The following is a 22507-nucleotide window of genomic DNA, read 5'->3' as shown; positions in this document are numbered from 1 at the left end:
AATTGGATTAGGAAGGAACCCTGGTTTGGAGGTGGTCTTTGGAAGTCCCCGGTTGGAGATGTTTTTCAAGTTCAACCCTGAAAGGCCGTTTTGGGCTTTCCCGGAGCCCGGGAATGGTTAAAACCCCCGCAGGGCACCCCTTAATGGCCCCGGGGGGGGGGGGGTTTTTTAAAAAGGGGCCCGAAAAATCCGGAACCGGGGGAAAAAAAATTTTTTTTTTTTTTTTTTTTTTTTTTTTTTTTTTTTTTTTTTTTTTTTTTTTTTTTTTTTTTTTTTTTTTTTTTTTTTTTTTTTTTTTTTTTTGGAAATTTGAGCCTCTGTTGTAGTGGGTAGAGTACTCGAAGTCAATACAGACTGTGGTATTCTTCGCCGCACGCCCACTAGCCGATGAACGAGTATTCGCAGTCATCCGCGAGCATGGGGTTCATTCTAGCCTCTAGTTTTGTCTCTACAGTACACAACTAATCTGGCCATTTCACTGAAATTACAAGGCCTGAGTTCAGTTGAACATGGTACGTGAGAGACTATGTAGATGTGTGCTGGCCTCGATGCTTGTATGTGGTGAGCATTTGCAGTGACGTGCATTCTTCGCTGGATTTGATTGCATAAACTAGCCAACGTGGTTCAGGGATGCAGATCCAGAATAAGACAGATGCAAGAGTTCCAGCCTCGAGATACAATGAGATGACGATGAAGTGTTCAACCATGAGCCGACTCCCAAGGTGTACAGCCAATGTTAAAAAATAGAAAAGAAAGGAGGAAAGGAGAAGAGACCGGATTAAGAAAGAAAAGATGCATGAAAAGGGAGTAAACACAAATGGTGAAGAACGATTACGCCCTGCCGATGCAAGTCATCAGAAACACGGTGGCCCGTCAAGAATTTAGCTGGTAATTCGAAGAAAGCGAACTATGGAAGGGGCCCATGAATAGTTTAGAGGGCCCCCATATGGTCGCCGCGCCGCTGCCAGGATGTTGAGTTGGGGGTGGGATATCCACCAGGCGTAGGTGCAACACGGAAAGGCAGGGCCGTGCTCTGTAGCGGCATTCGCGAGTTGGTGTTATGCGAGCTAGCTGAACGAGAGCCTATAGAAGGTCGTAGGGACTGATCTAAGCTAGAGCTCGAGTCGCCTAGGGGGGTTCGGGAGGGACGACGAGTAGGTCGGTGCTCATCTTGTTTGGACTCAAGAGAGAGGTGCTCCAATGAGATTGGTGGTGAGGAGCGGGACGAACGCGAAGAGTAATGAGATGAGTTCGAAGAATAATGCGACGGATTCGAAGAAAAGTGCGATTGGCTCTGGGGTGCATGTTGCCGTTGATGCGAGGAGCTGTCGCGAGCTACATTGAGAGGAATTTCCCCGGTTGTGCCGCGGGATGGCCTGCTGGTACCGTGTTTTTGGACGGGCGATGGGGCTTGGGCAGGCGATGGAGACTCTCTTGTCTCCTTGAGTGATTTCGGCGCTGGGGGTGCTAAGTAAGACTTCCGGTTATGTCGCTCCATCATGCTGATAGCCCACTCTTGGAGGTCGACTGGGGTCCGTTTGGCGGCAGCAAGGAATGCGTCCTTCTCCTATATCATGGTTTAGTACGCAACAGTCAGCAAGGTAATGGGATACGCACATATAGCTCAAGGGGCGTCGGTCGTTCCTCAGATTTTTTGAGTAGACATTTTGCGACAAACTCATGCAGAACCGGCGGGAAGGCGTCACTCCTTGGCAGTTTGGGAGCGGGTTCGTGGACAATCTGCTGGAGAAGATCCAGAATACCCATGGGTCCCGCGCTGGCTCGGTCTCCAGCAGCGGAATCTGTCGTATCGAAAGGAAACCTGCCGACAGCCAATTCCATGACTGTCAAACCTACACTCCAAACATCCGAGCGAACAGTATAGGCACCGCCTTGAATACGTTCGGGGGCCATGTAAGTTGAAGTGCCAACAAACGTGTCCGCAATAGAGTTGACTGTTTCAGTTGCGACTCCAAAGTCGCACAGCTTGATGTTGCCTCGAGAGTTCACAAGGACATTGGATGGTTTTATATCGCGATGCATGATACGATGGGCTTCATAAAGATAGACAAGGCCCGCCAGAATCGACTCTGTGATTTTTCCCAAAACATCCACACGGATGGGCCCGAAGTCTTTGGAAATCCGATCAAGTGAACTTCACAAGCGATCAGCATCTCAGTAAAAGTGGTCGAGAATCCCTAAACATACCCACAATCCATATATTCCATGCACAACACAATATCTCTTGCTTCGTTTTGAAACGCTCCATAGAAGGTCACTATGTTTGGAGAGTTGCAATCGTGACCCACCTGAAGCTCCCGCAGAATCTGCTTCCTGACGTTTTCTTTTGCGTCGACCCTAATAATCTAGCAGCGTTGTCAACAGAGCCCAGGACCCATGCTATATAGGTAAATCCTACCTTCCGAGCCATGACGACCTTGGTCGAAGCATGCATGACTTTAGAGACCGTCCCTCCATTTCCGGCACCGAGTTCTTTCAGGGTAATCAGGTCCTCGCTGCGCAAATCCAACCTGAACTCCAAACCAATCTCCAGGGTATCAGTGCGGTTGCTTTCGCCGTTGCCAGCGGCGCCGGGAACCTGAGAATCGCCATTAGACAAAGTCGACGTAGACTTCGGAGCTGCGTTCAGGGCAAGACCCTTGACGTTTTTACGCTTCAAGGTTCGCGCTTTGAATTGATCGGCCATGGCGACGGCGACTGAAGATTGCCTGCGGAACGGGTGGTCGGGACGATAACGAAATCGAGAGAGCAGGATATCGACAGGAATAGAAAACCTGTCAATGAGCCGTACGATTAGGGCAGGTCAACAGTTCGTGACAAGAGCTTGAGCCAGCCAGGTGGATTGCTCGTTGGGCGCCAGCTGCAGACAAGCGCCGCAAGTTCAAGCCAACAAGGTGGGGGGTTCCCCTGGACCCAGATGCGACAGTCGGCGTCAGATAATCTCTTCACTTTGTTCTGAAGCCCGCCAAGTGGAGATTGACAAGACTCAAGAAAGCTCCAGGTGAGAAATCGACGAAACGCTATCGGCGACCGGGGAAAGGAGGGATATCCGGGTCGGTGGATGGACGGTGGACGGAACTTAGGACTTCCTAGTGTGTTGGTGGAGTTGGGCGGAGATAGAGGGAAGTGGAAAACACAGGCGCCAATATCAGCGGCTGGAGGGCTTGGCTTGAATAGTTATTCACTGATCATAAGTCCAGAGCAATATTCTCAATGAATAGAGAAGTGAGGCTGGACCGGAACTGCCTTCGTTGAGATCACATACTATTTTTAAAGTCTTTCTCATTGAATCCGATGCTGTTGCTATATTTGATAAAGGCGACTTAGATATAGATTGTAACCCGATTGACCATTTTTCAGTTACGCCGTTCGCGAACGGCTGGAATTCCCTAGTGTCCGCTTCAAGGATATCTATATGGTATACATCTGATTTTTCTTATGGCCAACAATTCTTATTGAACTTAAGGCTAAGAGTCTGACCGGGGTTTTAATGTGATACATACGCTTGCCGTCTGATAGAGCAGACTTTGGCACGTGATGCCGCCAACCAGAGCTACAGCCACCTACATAGGGCGGTGAGCTGGTGAGCCACTCCGACTGCCAGAAGACTCTGGCCGACAGCCTTCCAGAGTGTCGTTCTTTGAGCACCCCAGACTTTCGCAGCGCAATTCTCCTCATCGATTGGTGACTCACCGCGTGTGTTTTCTGACTATTCTCGGGCGATTCGGAGTTTTTACTCTCTTGCCGCGTAGTGCGTCGCTTGTCCCATTGCAAGCCCTTCTCACCTCGTCACCAGAAAGTCTGACAACACACGATGAGCGCCCGAGATTTCGTGGAGGGGGAGGCCATGCTGGACGAGGAGGAGAATGAGGAAGAGCTTGTTGACGACTACGGTGACGGCGAGGAACGCCTCGAGACCGGTGGCAATCACTACGATTCTAGCGAGGAAGATGAAGATGAAGACGATGATGAAGATGCAGTCCGCGCTGTAAGTTACGATATTACAATCTGATGTGCGCCAGCAGCTGTTGCTGTAGTTACTTACTTTTTGTGAACCCCAGGTCCGAGAAGGGTTCATCGTCGACGAAGACGAAGAAGAAGAGGAGCGCGCCGAACGCCGGCGAGAGAGAAGGAAGCGAAGACGCGAAGAACGAGAACGCGAGGATGAACATCTTGACGAGGAAGACTTGGAACTGATTGGCGAGCTGAATCCAGGGCTCCAGTATGCGGCTGCAGCAGACGTATGGTTCCCTCGATCCACTGTCGGTAGGAAGAAATACTAACAGGCCGCAGTCAAAATTCAAGCGCCTAAAACGCGGTCACAAGGATCGAGATTCGCGGCAACCATCTCAGGCTATTAATGACTTTTTCAATTCTGACGAGGAAGATGAGCCTGCACCAGACTACGGCAGGCACCGAAGGCACCCCGGCGACGAGATGGATGATTTCATCGAAGAAGATGTATTCTCGGATGATGAATTACAAAGGGAACGGGAAGATCTGGAGGTAGCCCGTCCTAGAAAGACGATCGGCTTTGGAGCCACAGACACCACTGGCCTCGACGAGAATGCGCTTGAAGACATGCGCGCCGCTTTTGGAGATGGAAACGAATACGATTTTGCTCTTGCTATGGAGGAGGAAGAGGAGCAGCAGGAGGAAGACGTGGAAAAGCACTTGGATCTGAAGGACGTCTTTGAGCCGTCGCAGCTCGCCGAGAAGATGTTGACCGAAGAGGACAACCAAATACGTCTTATAGACGAGCCTGAACGGCATCAAATCGCCCGCAAGCCCTACCGCAATGTTGTCTTGAGCGAAGATCAATTCCGTGAAGAAGCCGCTTGGATTGCGAACCTCATGCTTCTAAAGAAACGGCTTGAGCCAGAGCTGCGTGAACCTTTCCAGCGGTCAGTGGCCAAGGTTCTAGAGTTCCTCGTCACTGATGACTGGGAGGTGCCGTTCATCTTCCAGCACCGAAAGGACTACATGATTCACACAGTCAAGGTACCCGTGAACGGGGCTTCAGCAGATGACTCGAGCTCGCAGTACACTATCAAAGCGGAGAAGTTGCTGAACATGACTGATTTGTGGGACATATTTGATTATGACCTCAAGTTCAAAGCCCTGGTGGAGAAACGCAACACTATCCAAAAGACTTATGATAACATACGGTCGGTTTTCTCTGTCGAGGACCCTATTGTGGAGGAAATGTTACCCATAGCCACTACTATGGAAGAGCTGCAAGATATCCAAGACTACCTTCACTTCCAGTATGCCTCGCAGATAAGGGATTTGACGCTTACAAACGGTGATACCAACGGAGAAGTCCAAAGGCGGAAGGCCCTCACAAGAAACTTCTTTGAGCGTGTTCGCAATAGCAAGGCTTATGGTCTTGTGCGTGCATTTGGAATTACAGCAGATGCATTCGCGCAAAACGCTCTTAAAGAGGGCCGTCGTCAGTACACGGAAGATGCATCGGAGCGCCCGGAGGATATGGCGGATGGGCTCGTTGATAACGACTTCAACAACTCATCTCAAGTACTCAAGGCAGCTAAGGGTATGTTTGCAGAGGAAATTGTGATGAGTCCCAAAATGCGCAAAGTCATCCGCCAGGCATATTACATGAACGGCGCGGTAGATTGTTTCCGCACTGAGAAGGGCTTGCGGCGCATTGATGAGCAACACCCGTACTACGAATTCAAGTACCTTCGAGACCAGCAACTCAGCGATATCGCCCGCAGCCCTGAGCTATTTCTCCGCATGCTGAAGGCAGAAGAAGAAGGCCTTATTGAGGTTAAAGTGCGCTTTGAGAACTTCGAGAATTTTCGCAAGCGCTTATACCCTAATATTGAGTCTGACAACTACAGTGAGCTCGCCGACTCCTGGAATCGCCTGCGTCGAGAAGCTGTCGATCTGGCTCTGGGGAAGCTAGAGCGCGTGATCAACCGCAGCGTCAAGGAGAACATCCGCCAAGAATGTGAGAACCACGTTGCCAAAGAGTGTCGGGAAGCGTTCTCTCAGCGCTTGGACCAAGCTCCGTATAAGCCAAAGGGTATGATTCTGGGTACGGTCCCTCGCGTCTTGGCATTGTCTACAGGTACTGGTATTATCGGCCGGGCACCAATTCACTGGGCTTACGTTGAGGAGGATGGGCGGGTCCTTGAAAACGGGAAGTTCACCGACTTGTCTCTTGGGGACAAAGATCGCGGTATCGCCGACGGCAAAGACTTGGAAGCCTTGGTTGAGCTTGTTAACCGGCGTCGTCCTGATGTCATTGGGGTGTCCGGCATGTCCCCTGAAACTCGGCGACTTTACAAGCTATTGACTGAAATCGTTGATGCGAAAGACCTGCGGGGCGCTCTCTACACTGATGACCGTGATGAGGAGGTCAGTGACCGGCTGGAAGTAGTGATCGTTAACGATGAAGTGGCGCGACTCTATCAAAACAGTGATCGGGCTAAGAAAGACCACCCCAGCTTCGCTCCCCTCACTCATTATTGTGTAGGACTTGCCAAGTATCTGCAGAGCCCTCTAAAGGAGTATGCTTCGCTGGGTCGAGACATTGTGTCCATTCAGTTCAAGCCTGGGCAGCAGCTGGTGGCGCAGGAGCTACTGCTGAAGCAGCTTGAAACCGCGCTGGTCGACATGGTCAACCTGGTTGGAGTCGATATCAACGAAGCTGTGTCAGACCCGGCTACTGCCAACCTTCTCCCATACGTATGCGGCCTGGGCCCACGCAAAGCAGCACACCTCTTAAAGATAGTGAACATGACTGGAGGTGTGGTTAACAGCCGGTTTTCTCTGCTTGGAGTTGGGGTACAGTACCCTGCCATGGGAGTAAAAGTATGGAACAACTCTGCGAGTTTTCTGTATATCGACTACGAAAGCGCGGACGCAGACTCGGATCCCCTCGACAACACTCGAGTGCATCCGGAAGACTACGATATCGCTCGCAAGATGGCAGCGGACGCGTTGGAGTTGGACGAAGAGGATATAAAGGCAGAAACAGACGAGAACGGGCCCGGTGCAATTGTCCGCAAGCTCTTCCGGGAAGATGCTCAGGATCGTGTAAATGATCTGATCCTTGAAGAATACGCGGAACAGTTGGAGAAGAACCTCAACCAGCGAAAGCGGGCCACGCTCGAAACCATCCGCGCGGAACTCCAGCAGCCTTACGAAGAGCTACGAAAACACTTTGTCTTCCTTAGCACAGACGACATCTTCACCATGCTCACCGGTGAGACAGCACAGACATTGGCGGAGGGCATGGTGGTACCGATCTCTATCAAGAGCATCAGGGACGACCACATTGAAGGCAAGCTGGACTGCGGTGTCGACGCACTTGTTGGAGAATCGGAGATGACTGATCGTTACGACATCCCCGTAAGAGCAATTTACTCCCTACACCAAACAGTACCGGCCAAGGTGATGTTCCTGAACCGCAAGACCTTTACGTGTAACGTGTCGCTGCGGGAAGAACAAGTCAGCCGGCCGTCCAGGCCCGCCGCTGACCGAGCACACGCGGGAGAATGGGATTACCGTCAGGAAGAACAGGATCGAGAGGCGTTAGAGGCCAAGACACAGGACGGCGGGCGTACGATGCGTGTCATCAAACATCCATTATTCCGTCCGTTCAACTCCACGCAGGCAGTGGAGTTCCTCGGGTCTCAGAGTCGCGGCGACGTGGTTATCCGACCGTCTTCAAAGGGACCCGACCACTTGGCCGTCACCTGGAAGGTGGCAGACGGCATCTTCCAGCATATTGATGTGCTAGAGCTGGACAAGGAGAATGAGTTCTCCGTCGGGCGTACACTCAAGGTTGGGGGTCGATTTACGTACAGTGATCTGGATGATCTGATCTTCAACCACGTCAAAGCTATGGCCAAGAAGGTGGATGAGATGATGCTGCATGAGAAATACCAGGAGGGCAGCAAAGATTCGACCTGTACGTCACTTTCCTACATTCTACATTCAATTGAGTACTAACGGCAGTTCAGACCAGTGGCTGGAGACCTATACTAAGGCTAACCCGCGCCGGTCGGCGTACGCCTTCTGCATAGACCCCAAGCATGCCGGGTACTTCTTCCTTTGCTTCAAGGCCGGAGAGCACGCGCAGGTGCATAGCTGGCCGGTCAAGGTGATTCCCCAAGGGTACGAGCTGCAGCGCAATCCTTATCCAGACATGCGGGCATTGTGCAATGGATTCAAGCTGTTGTTCACTAACATGCAAAGCGGGAAACGACGCTGAGGGATCAAGGGTTTAAGTGTTTGCATATTCTTATTTAGCATATCTTTCTTCTATATTGTGTAATATTTTCTATGATTTTGCGGGGATAAGGTCACTATACTACTACTTCAAGGACGAAAGCTAGACTTGGCCGCTGAATTGGATCATCCACTTTACTCCAAGTAATTATGGAGTAGGTGCTCCACTGAAGAATTGATTTTGAATAGATTTATAATGGTCGGAATGCCCGGTTCCTGAATGGCAGCAACAGCCCATGTGACGATGCCCTGAGGTTCCTCGGTGTTTCTCGGAGGCTCCGTCCCACAGCCTTAAGATCTCCGCATTATTTATGAAAGAATGACATGCGGAAGATGACAAGTCTGCCGCTTTCGCCCCATTCGGCTGATTCTCATTCCCCTTTCTCATTTCCTACTATATTCTCCGATCTCTTTTGTCCTTGTTATCACCTGCTTCTTTGCATGATTATCTCGTTGTCCCATGCCGTCATTGTCAATGGTCTCGTGAACCCGCTCCACCCCTCTCCAACGTCCTCAGGCACCGATATAATCCCCTACCCACCCATCTTACACCCCCGTTCCCTCCATCGCGCCTTTAATTGCGGCTCCTTGCCGTCAACGCTTCCTCCTGACGGTCAGTGACCTCCTACTGTTCGCTCGTGCAGTCATGGCAGCCATGGAAGAGCTTGAAGTCCATAGCAAGGTACGACCCCAAGAACGCGCAAGAGTTATGGTTTCCGCAGCTGACCGACGACTGATCTACCCGACAGTCTTACTTCGTCCGCTGGGTCCCCGTCAAATCCGCGCATACCATCTCTTGGAGCATTCAACCGCACAAGAAGTCGCTGAACTTCGGCATCTTCAAGCATCCCGGCCAGTCCGGCATTCTCAGTACCCCTAGTCTGACCTCAGCTGATACCCCGAGCAACGATTCGAGTGAGAACCTCGCAAATGGCGGTGCCAGCTCGAGGCAGAGTGCCTCGGCTTCGCTTAGCGACAAATTGACGGCCATGGGTCTGAAGCAGATTCGATGGGTTGGCAGATGTGAGGCGGATAAGATTGTCCAGGGGACATATGATGTGCCCCCTAACGAGGGCGGAAATTACGCACTTGTCTTTGACAACACATTTTCGAAGCAAATATCCAAAACCGTGACCCTCGTTCTTCTTACTTACCCAACTGCTCTACCTCCACAATCGGTTCCTACTACACATGCGGCCAGCCAACCAGGTGGTGATACCGAGTCCTCATCGTCGCGCCGGCGGGGCAATAGCATAATGGCCAAAATGCCGCCGCAAATCCAGGTCCAGGAGGGAGATGGGACAACAATACACACCGGGCTTCTGCTCAAGCGTCGCCGTAAGCGCCATCAGGGATGGGCGCGGCGGTTCTTCTCCCTCGACTTTTCGACGTCTACGCTGTCCTATTTCCACGACGCCAACTCTGCTACTCTGCGTGGCTCAATTCCGTTGAGTCTAGCCGCTGTGGCCTGCAATGAGACTTCTCGCGAGATCTCCATCGACTCCGGAACTGAAGTATGGCATCTACGCGCTCGCAATGAGTCCGAATTTACGTCCTGGAAGCGCGTCTTGGAGAAGGCCTCATCCTCCAAGGGCGCCGGCGATGAGGGTCATTCCCCGAGACATCTGCACCCAAGCACGGCACTTCAATTCCCCCCTCAGCGCCATGTGACAAATGAGGCCGAGGAGCGCGAATGGGCGCGGGTCGCTGAACTGGTAGGCCGAGTCTCGGGATCACGGGATGCTGTCCGCCGTCTAGCCAAGGACACCGACCCCAAATACATGACCTCTGGACCGTCCCGTGGACGGCCTGGGAGGTCTCCTAGCCCCCACCCTGGGGAGACAAATGGTGACGAGAGGAGGCCATTCTGGAAACGAAAGGCTTCTAATGCAGCCCCGAACAAACTGTCTGCACCGAGTGATACTTCGCTTGATCGGAAGCCAGCCGTGCTGGCAAGTTCAGAGCAAACCAATGGCGTACACGATAGCCTCATGGCTCTTTTGCGTGACCTAGATTATGTCGTCAGCGAATTTTCGACTTTAATTTCGGAAAGCCAACAACGTCGTCAGCCCCCTCAGCTAACTGCGCAGTCGCGAATGAGCGTAGAGTCAGATAGATCTGAGGAATTTTTTGACGCGGTCGACGCCACCGATTCTCAATTGCTCACTATCAAAGGCGACAGCGACGAGGATACAGTAGCAGATGCCCAAGCAGATGTCGTTGCTGACGATGCGCCGTCCGATAGCGACGATGATTCTACGGAAGCCGGGGGCACGGGTGCTGCGCACGACCAACACTCTCCATTATTCCCAGCGCGACCAAAAACCCTTACTCCGCTGCCACTCGACACGGTTCCTCGGCGGAATAACATCCCTGCACCGACAGTGATGCCGCCTAGCTTGATTGGGTTTCTTCGCAAGAACGTCGGCAAAGACCTCTCGCAAATTTCAATGCCCGTATCTTCCAACGAGCCTCTTTCCTTACTTCAACGCGCCGCCGAGATCATGGAATACTCGGCCCTCCTCGACAAGGCCGCACAAATCAGCGATGCAAACGAGCGACACCTTTATGTAACTGCATTCGCCCTCTCCTCCTTGTCCAGCAGCCGCGTTAGAGAACGAGCAATCCGTAAACCATTTAACCCTATGCTTGGCGAAACGTTTGAGCTCGTTCGTGAAGACATGGGCTTCCGGTTTGTCGCCGAAAAGGTCTCCCACCGCCCTGTTCAACTCGCCTATCAAGCAGACAGTAAAGACTGGAGTCTTGCTCAGTGCCCGCGTCCCTCGCAAAAGTTCTGGGGAAAATCTGCTGAAATTGTCACGGAGGGCAAGCTCCGCATTACCCTTCACTCAACAGGCGAGCACTTCTCCTTGACTCCAGCAACCTCATTTCTCCGCAATATCATCGCCGGCGAAAAATACGTTGAACCAGTCGGCGAAATGACAGTGCTCAATGAGACAACGGGAAGTCGCTCAATCTCCACCTTTAAGGCGGGCGGCATGTTCTCCGGCCGCTCGGAGGAAGTGACTACTAAACTGCTCGACTCTACCGGCCGCGAAATGCCCGTCTCGCTTTCAGGCACATGGACTTCCTCTCTTTCTTTATCCGGCGGCTCTTCCGGAACCTCCACAATCTGGACAGCAGGGGCCCTTGTCCCCAACGCCCCCAAACACTATGGCCTTCCTGCCTTTGCTGCAGCGCTGAACGAAATCACGCCGATTGAGAAAGGAAAGATTCCCGCCACGGACTCACGACTGCGCCCTGATCAGCGCGCTCTCGAAGACGGCGACGTCGACCGCGCAGAGGAAGTTAAAGTGCAGCTTGAGGAGGCGCAGCGCGCTCGGAGACGCGATATGGAAGCGGCCGGGGAGAGTTGGAAACCGAGATGGTTTACTAAGGTTGATGAGACGGCTGATGGCGAGATCGTTTGGCGGTTGAAGGGTGGCAAGGACGGATATTGGGAGGAGAGAAGTAAGGGGAGCTGGAACGGGGTTTTGCCTGTTTTTGAATTGAGTTAGGTGGGCGGATAAGATGGAGTTTGGAAATCAGATCTAGAAGTTGATGGTTGAAAAGCTGATTGTGGGTTAGATGGATAAAATTTCCGGGTAGTGACGATATATACGGGATAATGCTATTCGGCTATTTATGCAGGTCTTTGAAGAATGTGAAGTATGGTTCTGCAGTCGGTTTCATATTACTTATTCGGTCGTGGGACATATACGATACAACATGTTGCATATAAAAATAGATATACACATGTATATATTTGCATTAACGGGGTGAGCTGAGCCGTCTACAATTCCTCTTCTTAGAGGGTTACCATAGTGATAGGTGCAAGAAATGATAGAACTAAATTGATGTATATATAACCAAAATCGTAGTAAACAACTGCAAGTCACGAGAAACCCTTCGCCAGCATGCTCCAGAGTAAAACTAACAACATAGGCCGAGGCTTGGCCGAAACAACTATAGCAGACTGCGTTCCCAAAAAAAAAAGAGAAGGCAAGTAATAGAGGACGGCCGCGCATTACACCGGCGACATAGGGAGGATTTCGAAGCAATATAAATTCGTGTCAGTAGTAGTCGTCATCGGCAAACTCGAGCTTTGCCCGGCGCTGATTCTGGCGAATCTTATCTTCCTTTCTACCGGTAGGGGAAGTGCGACGGTCTCCCGTCTGCCGGCGAACCATCATTACGGGAAGATTATCAAGGACGGCACGGTTACCCTCGAAATAGTGGACAGCAAAACCACCCTGCAGTATACGGCGTAGAGAGTTGAGGCGAATCCATTTCCACCAGCGATCGATATGCATGATCCCTTGTCTGCCGATCTTGACGGTGAGTTTGCTGCCGTGGTCGCTGTGCATCGGGCCGCAGCGCGGATCTGCGACAGTAGCGCGAATAGACGCAAAGTTCTTGTGAAGGTCTCTTTTGTCGCGCTTGTTGATGCGCTTGCTATGCACTGTTGCGAGAGACTGCAGTTGGCGTTCGAGTTCGGGAGTGTCGTGATAAGGACTGTAGCGTTTGACACGCTTAGGTCCAGTGTGGTAGACTTGTTCTTCTGATTCACTATCAAGGCTGTCCTCGCCATTGCTGTCCTCCTCGCCCTCATCGGTCCAGTGCTCCTGGGGGGTGTAGCTCCTTTCGTATAGTAAGGCGATATTCTCGCCAGCCGCAATCTGTACGCTCGGATCGCCACTGCTCAATTGATCCATGAATATCTGAATATACTCTTCGCTCTCACTTTCAAGGTCGTCAATCTCCGTCGCCATAAAACCCCATTCTTGGAGAGCTGCGGTGACACAGGTAGCAGCGCCTTCTTGCGCATCGATGGACTGCCCGTCCGAGGCAACGATATCCAGAAAAAACGTCATCTGGTCCTCAATAGCCTCATCCCCACCGCCACCAAACATAGTGCATGTTCCTAAGCAGTGAATCGCCGCCACTTTAATGGAATCCGAGCTTGAATCGCGAATAGTCCGGGTAAGTAGCGGCTCTGTATGTTCGAAAATAGTGTTATCTGTTGCGGTAATAGCTAGAAGCTCCAAAGCACGCATCGCAAGTGTCGTTTCTCGAACACTTGTCTCGGACTTGATGCTGCGAGCGAAGGCGGCTAGAAGATCAGGGACGCGGCGCCGGATAGATTCTTCTACATAGTGGAACTTGGAAAGGCGACAGTATGCCGCATAATTTTCCTCGCGGCTAAGCACGCTACTGCGCTTGCGGTCTAGGATATCATCAACAACATCAAGAAGCTCCTGAGCCCAATTGCTGTTATCTTTCTCGACGTCAACGTTCTCGAAATCGTCAAAAGAGCCGAGGCTGCAAAGAGAGGGTAATTTGGTTAGTTTTGAGCTATGATATCATCTTACACAAATAAAAATCTGAATCTCGTGAAAGAGAAGAGAAACGTACCTGACAGCGGTATCATCGCTGAGATTACCCGCGTCCTCATCGTCTGAGGCCTGTCTGCTTGCGTTCCGTGATGACTGGTGTGAATTTTGAGCCGAGCTTGCGCGCGAAGTGCGCCGAGAGCCCTCCTTCGACGCAGCTTTGCGGGACATGGTTTTGCCGCTCTCAAGAACCTGGCGACGAAGATCCGGCATGTTGGCAAGTGTTCAGATGGGACAATATAAAAAGAGCAAGCGAAAGAGGACTGTGTGATTTCGCGTGAAAGGCACAATAAAGCCTCTGATGGAAGATGTAGACTTAGGTGAACTTGAGCACAAGAGAGCGGATAGTGCAGTTATCGAGTCCGACTATCAAACGGTATCGAGTGTGATGCAAAGAGACTGGTAGTTTGAGAGACAAATGACATGGTAATCTCAAGAACAAGAAGCGAGATGGTCCGGTGTAGTGGATCGTCCAAGCGACGAACAGAAGATAATGGTAAAAGAAATGCTAAGAGGGAGAGGACCGTTGATCTTGATGCAAGAGGCCTCTGTTGAAGAAAGAGAAATTTTGGGAGTGAAGGAGTTGAAAGTGTTTGAAGGGCACATGGGTTGGAACCTAAACCTAAGCATGACGTTGTCCGCGCTTCCCGTCCAATGGATCCATCGATTTGTACAGCAGCACTCTAACACTATGTCAGACGGGTGGTTCATCCGACGCCGAGTACTTCTTATTCTTCCTTACTTCTCTGTGCCGCAGAGCAGAGATTTCCCATACGCCTCTCGGAGTCCTTCCTGCATGGTCCTGCGTACACCAGCATAAGAGGCTCAGGCACCAATTACAGCAGATGTTATCTCCACGTGATGCGGGGTCCTTATCGCGTTTCCCAATGAAAATTGAGAAGTTATTCATCGTAAAATGAAGGAAGAGTGCCCGATATGGGTGTGATGTAGGAGTGGGTATCATTTCTTATAATCAGCGAGACTGCTGTGCTGTCACTAGTTGAATGATTCTCTTCGCCTGGGTCCCTTCCAGGTATTCTCGTCCTTCGCGTTGCCGCCCATCTTCATCGTAGTCATCGCCCTGCTCCAAATCAACCTGGAGACTGGCATCATATGCCGCCGTAACTGTCTCCTCATCTACGCGCAGTCCTCCCTGGACAAGCACACGGATGCATTGAGTCAGACGCGCAATCTCTCGTCTTGTGGCCGGCGAGATCTCGTCATTTTGACTTGAGTAAACTGAATTAGACACCATTTCCTCCATGCGCGTAATCGATACATGCTCCGTGGCTGAGGACGCAGCTGCCGTGCCCTCAACGTGTTTCGATATCCAGATATACCCGTTCACTCCTAAGACAAGATCTACATCGCCGCCGCCGTTGGAAGTCGTTATCGTGAACATCTGTCTGCGTGAACGAACAACTCCGGTTGCCGATCCAGATCCAAGACCGCCTTTTGTTGATGAGCTAGACGCGCCGCTACCACCTGTTCCTGCAACTGCAAGGAAGACACCATTACGGAGCTTCCCATATTTGAGTGATCTAGTATGAAGCGATGCAGCACCATCTGAGTGCACTGTTTGTACCTCCGCAACAAGCAAATCCCCCTCGCTGAAGAATGTCCGTATCTGCAGTTCATCCGCGCTCGTTCGCCGGCGCAGGATTCCTCCAGGCAAGTTGATCGCGGAGAGAGGTAGCTGAGCTAAGAGAGGAGCTGCCACATCGACCTTCCACCGTCTGGACTGAACTTCGACTATACGTCCAACGACCAAATCACCGATTTCTGGCGTGTAACGAGCCCGAAGCGGCTGAACAGAAAGTAGCTTGTTGGTCTTTTGGACTGTTCCGGCAACTGTGGCAATAATGGACGTGGATAAAGGGTTCGTATATGTTCCATGTCCTCTAGACGATAAGGACGACGTTAGTCTGCACGCACATACAACAGTAATCGGCAGAGAAAGAAAAACAAACCTCATCCATTGCGGGTCATTCGTAACAACCTCTCCTGGTGTGATTATTCCCGTTCCAATATCCACCCCTTCTATTAATCGAGGCCGCTTTGTCGGCCGTGATGATTTTGCTGGTGTGAGCTCAACGCCGCCGTCACTGTCAACGGACATATCGTCAAAGTCGGACTCAGCGTACGTCGCGTCGACATCATCCGCGACAGGGGCTAGTATTGTGATCGCCATTCTTTAAAATATTCTAGTCGCTATTGTAAGCAGTACTATAGGCGAGGCTGGGCTGCGTTGTGAAGCGAGAGTTTGCGATTTGAAGCTCCAAAAAAGGCTTTGGTCTCGGGAGCAAACAAGACAAACAGAAGCACCCTAATGCCGCGTGGGTCGTTCTCGGATCTCTGAGCATATTGCTATATGAAGTTATTATCATCGCTCTAGGTTCGTTTATGCGGCAGGATTATTGATCTATCGCTCTTTCTGTATAAGGCATGCTATATATTCATGTGATGCCTTCACGCACTCCTGCCTGATAAGATCTGGCGCAACAGATTGGAACATGTATCTATGCGAGAAAGGAGCCGAATGCAACGCGTGTAAATTCTTAATACAGACTAATTAGAAATTAAACAGGATAGCTAATATTGCATATTAGCCGGCAACCTATAAGCCAAGGTTCATCACAATTTTCAAGCCAGACAATGAAGCATGGACGTAGACACTAGTTTTACAAGAAGCAGAAGGTCGAAATGTGCATAATGTTCATGCCCCTCCCCCAGATGTTCGTTTTGCAGGGCGCTTGGCGTTGTTGGATGTACTTTCTTCCTTCTTCTTCCGATTCGAGCGACCGGTGACAGCTTTAGACCGAGGGGTGGCCTCTTCATCGCGCTTTCGTTTGGCCTTGGAGCCTCCCGTTGCGGGACCAGAATCTGCCATAACGCTGTCTTCATCGTGCGTGTCCTCATCTTTACGAGACAAAGGTGCCGATCGCTTGGAGGCGCGCAAGTTGGAGGGCCGTGACGCGGATTTTTCGGAAGCGTTTTCATTGTCCTGGAGGAAGATATTGGGATGGTTCTTGCGTAGCCAATGATGAACTGAAACAGGGCTTCGTAAGGCATACTCCCGTTCTCTCTCTAGTAAAGATGGTTTCTCCGGAACACGACTTAATTGAACAGCGGCTGCCATGTCGCCCAGCCTAGCGTCTGTGGCCAAACAGTATTCTGTTTCATGCTCCGGTGTTAGGAACCCAAGGTTCTGATTCAAACTAGAATCATCCGTTGGATTTACTGGGTCCTGACTCTCGGTTGTGGGCGCAGAGTGCGGCACTTTGAGTAAATCTGTGTACCGTAGCAGAGGCGCGAACGCCCTGCCTCGCTTTAGCCCACCCTCGAGTTGCTGATATGACTCGAGGGTAATATTTCCGGCCGCCAAGTCATCCTTTGCATTTCTCAATACCGATGTGGCCAATGCATGGTCATTGTAGGCTGCCGAAAGCTCTCCGTCAGGGGGTGGAAGAATAACTTCGTCACCAGGAACATGCAGGTCGTATCGGAGCTTGGGCGGGATGTGCAAGGCGTCGTTGAACTCTAATAGGACCTCCAGAAGCTGACTATAAGAACAATTAATGAACGAACTGGAGGTAAGCATGACTAATTGACGAACTCGTTTTGCTCCTGGATTCTCTTTGACAGATCCTCGATGCGCAATTGCTCACGGATGAGAGACTCGCTTTCCTTCATTTTGAGCTCGAATTGAATCTTAAGTTTCGCAAACTTCCTCCTATTTTAGAACTTCAATCAGTCCTGAAACTAATCTGGCATTGTCCCATTCTGCACTCACTTGAACGACCGATGAGACTGCTTGGTAGGAGCATCGGCGTCAGGCACACTTCCGGCCACAGACCGGGTTTCGTCGCGTTCCTGAGACATTCTTGTTGAGTAGAATAGGCGAACCATTCAACGGCACGTTGCCCTTAGTGTTTAAAGATTTCGTGGTCAATATCCGAGCACGGTGTAGACAGGTGAGAACGTTGACCATCTGGACCGTGGTCGCGAGTCGTGCCGGAAGCTCAAAGGCGGAGTGTAGCGATTCTGCCCGTCAAATCAAGAAAAAAAATGTCACCAGGCCATCTTCCACAGTCAGTTGAGATTCATCATTTTTGGCTAACCGTTTTGTTTTTCCGAGATTTCTTTGATCCCTGTTTATATTTACCCTACATACTGGAAATAACCTCGAGAACACAAAATGACCGGCATTGGTGAAGGAAACCACAAGAAACGGAAGCTGCTCGACGGCGCTGAACTCGAGATAGATGTCTCTGCGCCTGAACCACCCTCAAAGAAGGCCCTTCGTAAAGCCAAAAAGAAGGCCACTGTTGCAGATGCGAAGGCCGACACACATCCTAAATCTGAAAACGGAGGCACTGAAACCGCTCCTCAAAAACGTTCAGACTACGGCATTTGGATAGGAAATCTAGCATTTTCTGTGACAAAAGAAGATATACGGCGGTTTTTGACGACCAATTGCTCATTCACAGATGCTACCATCACTCGAGTACATCTACCCAAGCCGTCGGACAAAAGTTCAAGGGCGCAAAATAAAGGATTTGCCTACGTTGACTTTTCCACTCCCAAGGCGTTAGAAGAGGCACTTGGGCTGAGCGAGCAGTTAGTTTCTGGGCGCCGTGTTTTGATAAAAGATGCGAAAAATTACAAAGGCCGGCCGGAGAAGTCGCAAGATGATGGAAACAATGCTCCTACATCCTCGGGCCGCCCTCCCTCCAAACGCCTATTTGTTGGTAACCTCAGTTTCGACACGACTAAAGAGTTTCTTGAGGAGCACTTTTCGCAATGTGGAACCGTGACCAACGTCCATGTCGCTACTTTTCAAGATTCCGGGAAATGCAAAGGTTATGCTTGGGTGGAGTTTGAGGACTTGGAAGCGGCTAAAACGGCAGAGAGAGGGTATAAATATATCACTGAAGACAACGAGGATGAAGACGATTCGGCTCAAAAACCGCAGCGGAGAAAAATATGGCTGAACCAAGTTCTGGGCCGGCGCATGAGACTCGAGTTCGCTGAAGACGCAACGACTCGCTATAACAAACGGTTCGGTAAGAACGGGGAGGGGAAAAAGGGAGCTACAGGCAACGACGGGGATGCAGAGCCCGGTGATTTCGAGGAGGTCGCGGCTGAAAAGCCTCAACAGAAGAAGGCCAAGAACGCAAAGCCGGATTATACCCGCTACGACGAGTCCACCGTGCAGAAGCTGAGCGGCGCTATTGTTGAGGGTCAGGGCAGGAAGACAACGTTTGACTGAAGTCGGAACAATAAAGAGTCCCCTTTCAATGATATGAGAAGATATATACTGGGTCTACTCCTGTTCCAATGTCGCTGTTTGGAAATGGATCGTGTAAGGACGAGAGCGATATTTGCTATCTAATCCTGCAGGAGAAGGGCAGCGTCTGGTAATTTGACGTGGCACGAGATAGACGTGAGATCACTGATACCCAAGGAATGGATTTACTCAACGCAGTGTTAATCATCTTACCCGTTATAATCTCGGATCATCCCCAATCACGCCACTTTTTGTTCCGTAGAAATATAGAGTAACCAGGCATATCAGAAACGCCCCGCGGCCTGAATAAGCAGCAGTCTGGACGCTCGACAGCCGTCAGTTCGTGGCATGGAATCGAGGAACAAGTAGGCTCCGGTGGTTCCAGGGAAACAATCATAGATACCCGGCAGCTTTGGGGGATGGAATGATGCCGTCGACCCCTCAACAACAACAGTCCATACTTTTACCTTTCTTTCTAAAATCTGTAACCCGGGCTCTTACAGAGTTGTGCTCGGTGTGGTTCTAGAATCGCTGAGTGGTTCAGGCGGCGCTAACCCTGGTTGGGATGATTGACATCTCCTTCGATGTCATGTCTCAACGTCGAAACCATCAAATCTTCTCGACTGTCCCTTTAGAGGGTTGATTTCTCTTTTCTTCTCCGCTCTTCTTCTTATAGGGTGCATTATACCATTCAGTTTTGTTTTATATACTCCCCTTTCCTTTCTTGGTGTCGCCGCTTCCTTTTCTGCGTGGAGTCTGTCATCCCGCCTTGCTCTTTCAACCCGCCTGTCTCTCCGCTGCTGGTCGGTGCACCCATTCCTGCATTCTCCTTTGCAACGCCCTGCCGTACTTATTTATCGACGAACAATATCGCTTATATAATAACGACACTCATTAAGTTCATTCCGAAATGGCACCTCATCGTCGCAATATAGGTGCGAGTCGCCGAAAAAGACGGGAGGACGAAGGCGAGGATGAAGGCTCGTTGGATGGTGAGATGGAGGACGACTCTCTAAGCGAAGGCTCAATCATCAGCCAACAGGACGAAGACGACGCCGACGGAGAGGGGAGCGACGAGAGCGACGACGAAAATATACCGGTCGACCGTCCGGCCAGGCACGAGATCAATGGTCGTGTGCCTGAAGGTCCACAACGTCGTCACTCAATGTCACCCAACAAGATATCGTTAGCGAAGACGATGTCCGATACAGATGCAATGATGAACGGGCTAAAGGTTGCGGGGGACGCGAAAGGTGTTCCTGAAATCAATTTCGACGAGATGGAAAGAGAACTCGGTCAGATCGGAAGGGCGCCATCGGCACCACCTGCTGAGGCGTCGACGGAAACGTTCACAGAAAAGAGACTTCCGGAGGCCGAAAAGCTCACAAGGGGGAAATGTGAGGATCCGACCGTTGTGCCTACACGCGGTAGTTTCTTCCTTCATGACAAGCGTTCAACGGAATCTGGAGCAAACAATCACAGGCCGTCCGGGAAGTCGAAATCAAGACCGTACGGCCTTATTGTGGATGGAAATGTTCGGAGGTAAGTGCAGGATCTCCCAATCATCTCGGCAGCTCCTAAAGCCGTCGCAACAGAAGGCGCAATTCAGCATGTTCTAACCTAGTTTACGCTTCCCAGGAAACAAGACATTACAACCGAAGGACCGTGGACCCATGATCTTCATGATACAGTTGCTGGAGACGACCCGCCGGCTACCAGGCGTCCTACAGCCTCAGCGGCCGGTTCGTCATTTTCTCATAAACAATTACCTACGACTGTACCTACTGCGCCAAATACTTCTACTCCCAACAGGACTTTCTCGACCACCCAGATTACGGGGACAATGCCTGTCGTGGTGTTCCTTCCAGGCATGGATAAACCGATATCTTTCCAAGCCGACAAGAAGCATTATACTCGGCTACCAGAGCATCGACCCCCTCTGCGACGAGACAAACCCGTTAGAATCTCAGTTCCTGGTCAAGCCCCTAGATATATATTTCCCGCCACGGAGCGATCTTTTGTCTTTATCCCACGGGCTCAACGGCCCAACCAGCAGGCTTATCGTGGACGTGCCCGAGGAGGGTTCTATCAAGGGCGCCGCCCAAGCTTCTATGCAAGCTCGACATATACACCGAGCGTAGCAATGAGCCGGAGGTCTTCATTCGGCAAGCCTCCCTCACATGATGGGTATCCTTCGCCAGCTGGGTCTGTCATTTCGCGGCATACAGTCGTTACGACCGAGAATGGAAAACCAATTGTTCGCTTGCCTCCTCCCCGAGTTCCCGGGGCCAATCCGCCACCTGCCACAGCTTCAATCCCTCCAATCTACTCCCAACAGCCGCAGCACACTGTATGGCGTGAGAATCGCCCTGCCCCTATCCCCATGCATCAGCCTCGCCCACAGAAGGCTGTTTCCTTGGCCGACATTGAAACCCCGGCTAGTTTCGCCAATTCCCCCCGGGCGCAGCAGGAGCAACCCTTTCATTATCAGGTCCCCGTGCCAAACAGCGGCCCTGTATACGGCCCCGACGCCTCCACAAATTATGCCCTTTCGGCACATACAACTGCAACTCCATTGTCCCAAATACCTGAACGTGCCGTTCATGCTCCGCCGTTCCATGCGTATGGATTCCAGCAACCTCAAACATACTATTCAAACCCGTACCCACCGGCTCCTGTATATTACTCTGTTTCGGGCACAGAATATGCACCTTATAACGGCGTCGGGCCGGCGCCAGCGGCTCCTTTCCCTGCGGGACAAAACGTTCCGTATATTGTCCCAACACCATCGGAGCAAACGTCACAAGCTGGTACGGTTGCACATGAGTCTGGTGGCACGGTTTATTATCTGGACGCCTCACAAATGTATCCAGGACCAACGTTTGGCGGGAGCCCCGCGGGTGGAGCTGCCAACATGGGAGGGATTATGACACCTGGTACGACATATTATTACCCTCAGCCCCAGGGTGTATACTTTGCGCCACAGTAACTAGACGGGAGGCAAGGCCTCGTCGAAAATGAGCAGCGTTCGCGCCATTTTTTTTTTCATATGTTTCACCCACCTGATGCCGCCTGACGACTCAGTTTCTTTTTTGGTTCTTCCGACATGATTTATCGCTTTTGGCGCCTCTCTTCATTCTTTTGTCGGTCCCTTCTCTTTTACCCCCTGCGATATGCTTATCCCAAAAATTCTCATGGCATTTTCTTTTTTCTTTTTTTCCTTCCCGGTGCGTTCTACCGGAGCTTCTCGTTTCGTTAGGTCTGCCTTAGTCGTCGTTAGATTAGGATCTGATGCATTTCTAGCGTTGATGGGTTTCTTTGTTTAGCTAGTTATTGTTATTTAGGGGCTTTTTCGCGTGTGCAGCGCGTTTATGATACTATCCTCCATGCAACAATGGTTATATGATGGCAGGCTGAGCCAACTGTTCCATAATAGGTCTCTCCTTTGTACAAGGCTAATTTTTCTGCGAATCAATGCCTAGCTAAGGGCCAAGGCCGGTCGGATATAACGTGTCATATGTCCGGCTGTTGCATCATTGCT

At 51.0% G+C, this 22507-nt stretch overlaps 8 protein-coding genes across 8 annotated transcripts, besides 1 other annotated feature; 4 read left to right on the top strand and 4 right to left on the bottom strand.

Annotated features, from left to right (window-relative positions):
- Window positions 1-22507: part of a sequence feature (contig 1.56 1..45063(-1)) that runs on past the window's edge.
- Window positions 572-2707, bottom strand: ste7 (the record flags this gene model as incomplete). Its single annotated transcript, XM_655934.2, has 4 exons — window positions 572-1567; window positions 1618-2155; window positions 2209-2366; window positions 2420-2707. 4 exons carry the CDS (start codon window positions 2705-2707, stop codon window positions 932-934), a joined length of 1620 nt encoding a protein of 539 aa, XP_661026.1. The 3' UTR covers window positions 572-931.
- On the top strand, window positions 3836-8266 carry spt6 (chromatin-remodeling histone chaperone SPT6; the record flags this gene model as incomplete). The annotated part of the gene is made up of 4 exons (XM_050612461.1): window positions 3836-4009; window positions 4083-4262; window positions 4315-7963; window positions 8016-8266. The coding sequence occupies 4 exons, from the start codon at window positions 3836-3838 to the stop codon at window positions 8264-8266; spliced, it is 4254 nt and encodes a 1417-aa protein (XP_050468383.1).
- Window positions 8897-12214, top strand: ANIA_03424 (oxysterol-binding protein related protein OSH3; the record flags this gene model as incomplete). The annotated part of the gene is made up of 2 exons (XM_050612460.1): window positions 8897-11754; window positions 12165-12214. The coding sequence occupies exons 1-2, from the start codon at window positions 9273-9275 to the stop codon at window positions 12212-12214; spliced, it is 2532 nt and encodes an 843-aa protein (XP_050468382.1). The 5' UTR covers window positions 8897-9272.
- Window positions 12338-13889, bottom strand: ANIA_03425 (IFRD domain-containing protein; the record flags this gene model as incomplete). The annotated part of the gene is made up of 2 exons (XM_655937.2): window positions 12338-13605; window positions 13699-13889. 2 exons carry the CDS (start codon window positions 13887-13889, stop codon window positions 12357-12359), a joined length of 1440 nt encoding a protein of 479 aa, XP_661029.1. The 3' UTR covers window positions 12338-12356.
- Window positions 14650-15867, bottom strand: ANIA_10406 (exosome non-catalytic core subunit RRP4; the record flags this gene model as incomplete). The annotated part of the gene is made up of 2 exons (XM_050612459.1): window positions 14650-15601; window positions 15647-15867. The coding sequence occupies 2 exons, from the start codon at window positions 15865-15867 to the stop codon at window positions 14650-14652; spliced, it is 1173 nt and encodes a 390-aa protein (XP_050468381.1).
- On the bottom strand, window positions 16393-17629 carry ANIA_10408 (uncharacterized protein; the record flags this gene model as incomplete). Its single annotated transcript, XM_655938.2, has 3 exons — window positions 17470-17629; window positions 17293-17409; window positions 16393-17239 (listed from the first exon to the last, which is right to left on the bottom strand). The coding sequence occupies exons 1-3, from the start codon at window positions 17583-17585 to the stop codon at window positions 16393-16395; spliced, it is 1080 nt and encodes a 359-aa protein (XP_661030.2). The 5' UTR covers window positions 17586-17629.
- On the top strand, window positions 17875-19169 carry ANIA_03427 (putative RNA binding protein Rnp24; the record flags this gene model as incomplete). The annotated part of the gene is made up of 1 exon (XM_655939.2): window positions 17875-19169. The coding sequence occupies one exon, from the start codon at window positions 17875-17877 to the stop codon at window positions 18946-18948; it is 1074 nt and encodes a 357-aa protein (XP_661031.1). The 3' UTR covers window positions 18949-19169.
- ANIA_10409 (uncharacterized protein) lies at window positions 19608-21955 on the top strand (the record flags this gene model as incomplete). Its single annotated transcript, XM_050612458.1, has 3 exons — window positions 19608-19769; window positions 19866-20508; window positions 20605-21955. Exons 2-3 carry the CDS (start codon window positions 19877-19879, stop codon window positions 21953-21955), a joined length of 1983 nt encoding a protein of 660 aa, XP_050468380.1. The 5' UTR covers window positions 19608-19769; window positions 19866-19876.

The sequence above is a fragment of the Aspergillus nidulans genome, chromosome VI (assembly GCF_000011425.1).
Source record: "Aspergillus nidulans FGSC A4 chromosome VI".
NCBI lineage: Eukaryota > Fungi > Ascomycota > Eurotiomycetes > Eurotiales > Aspergillaceae > Aspergillus > Aspergillus nidulans.
The sequence above is the reverse complement of the archived record's forward strand: the minus strand, read 5'-3'. Positions and strand labels throughout refer to the sequence as shown.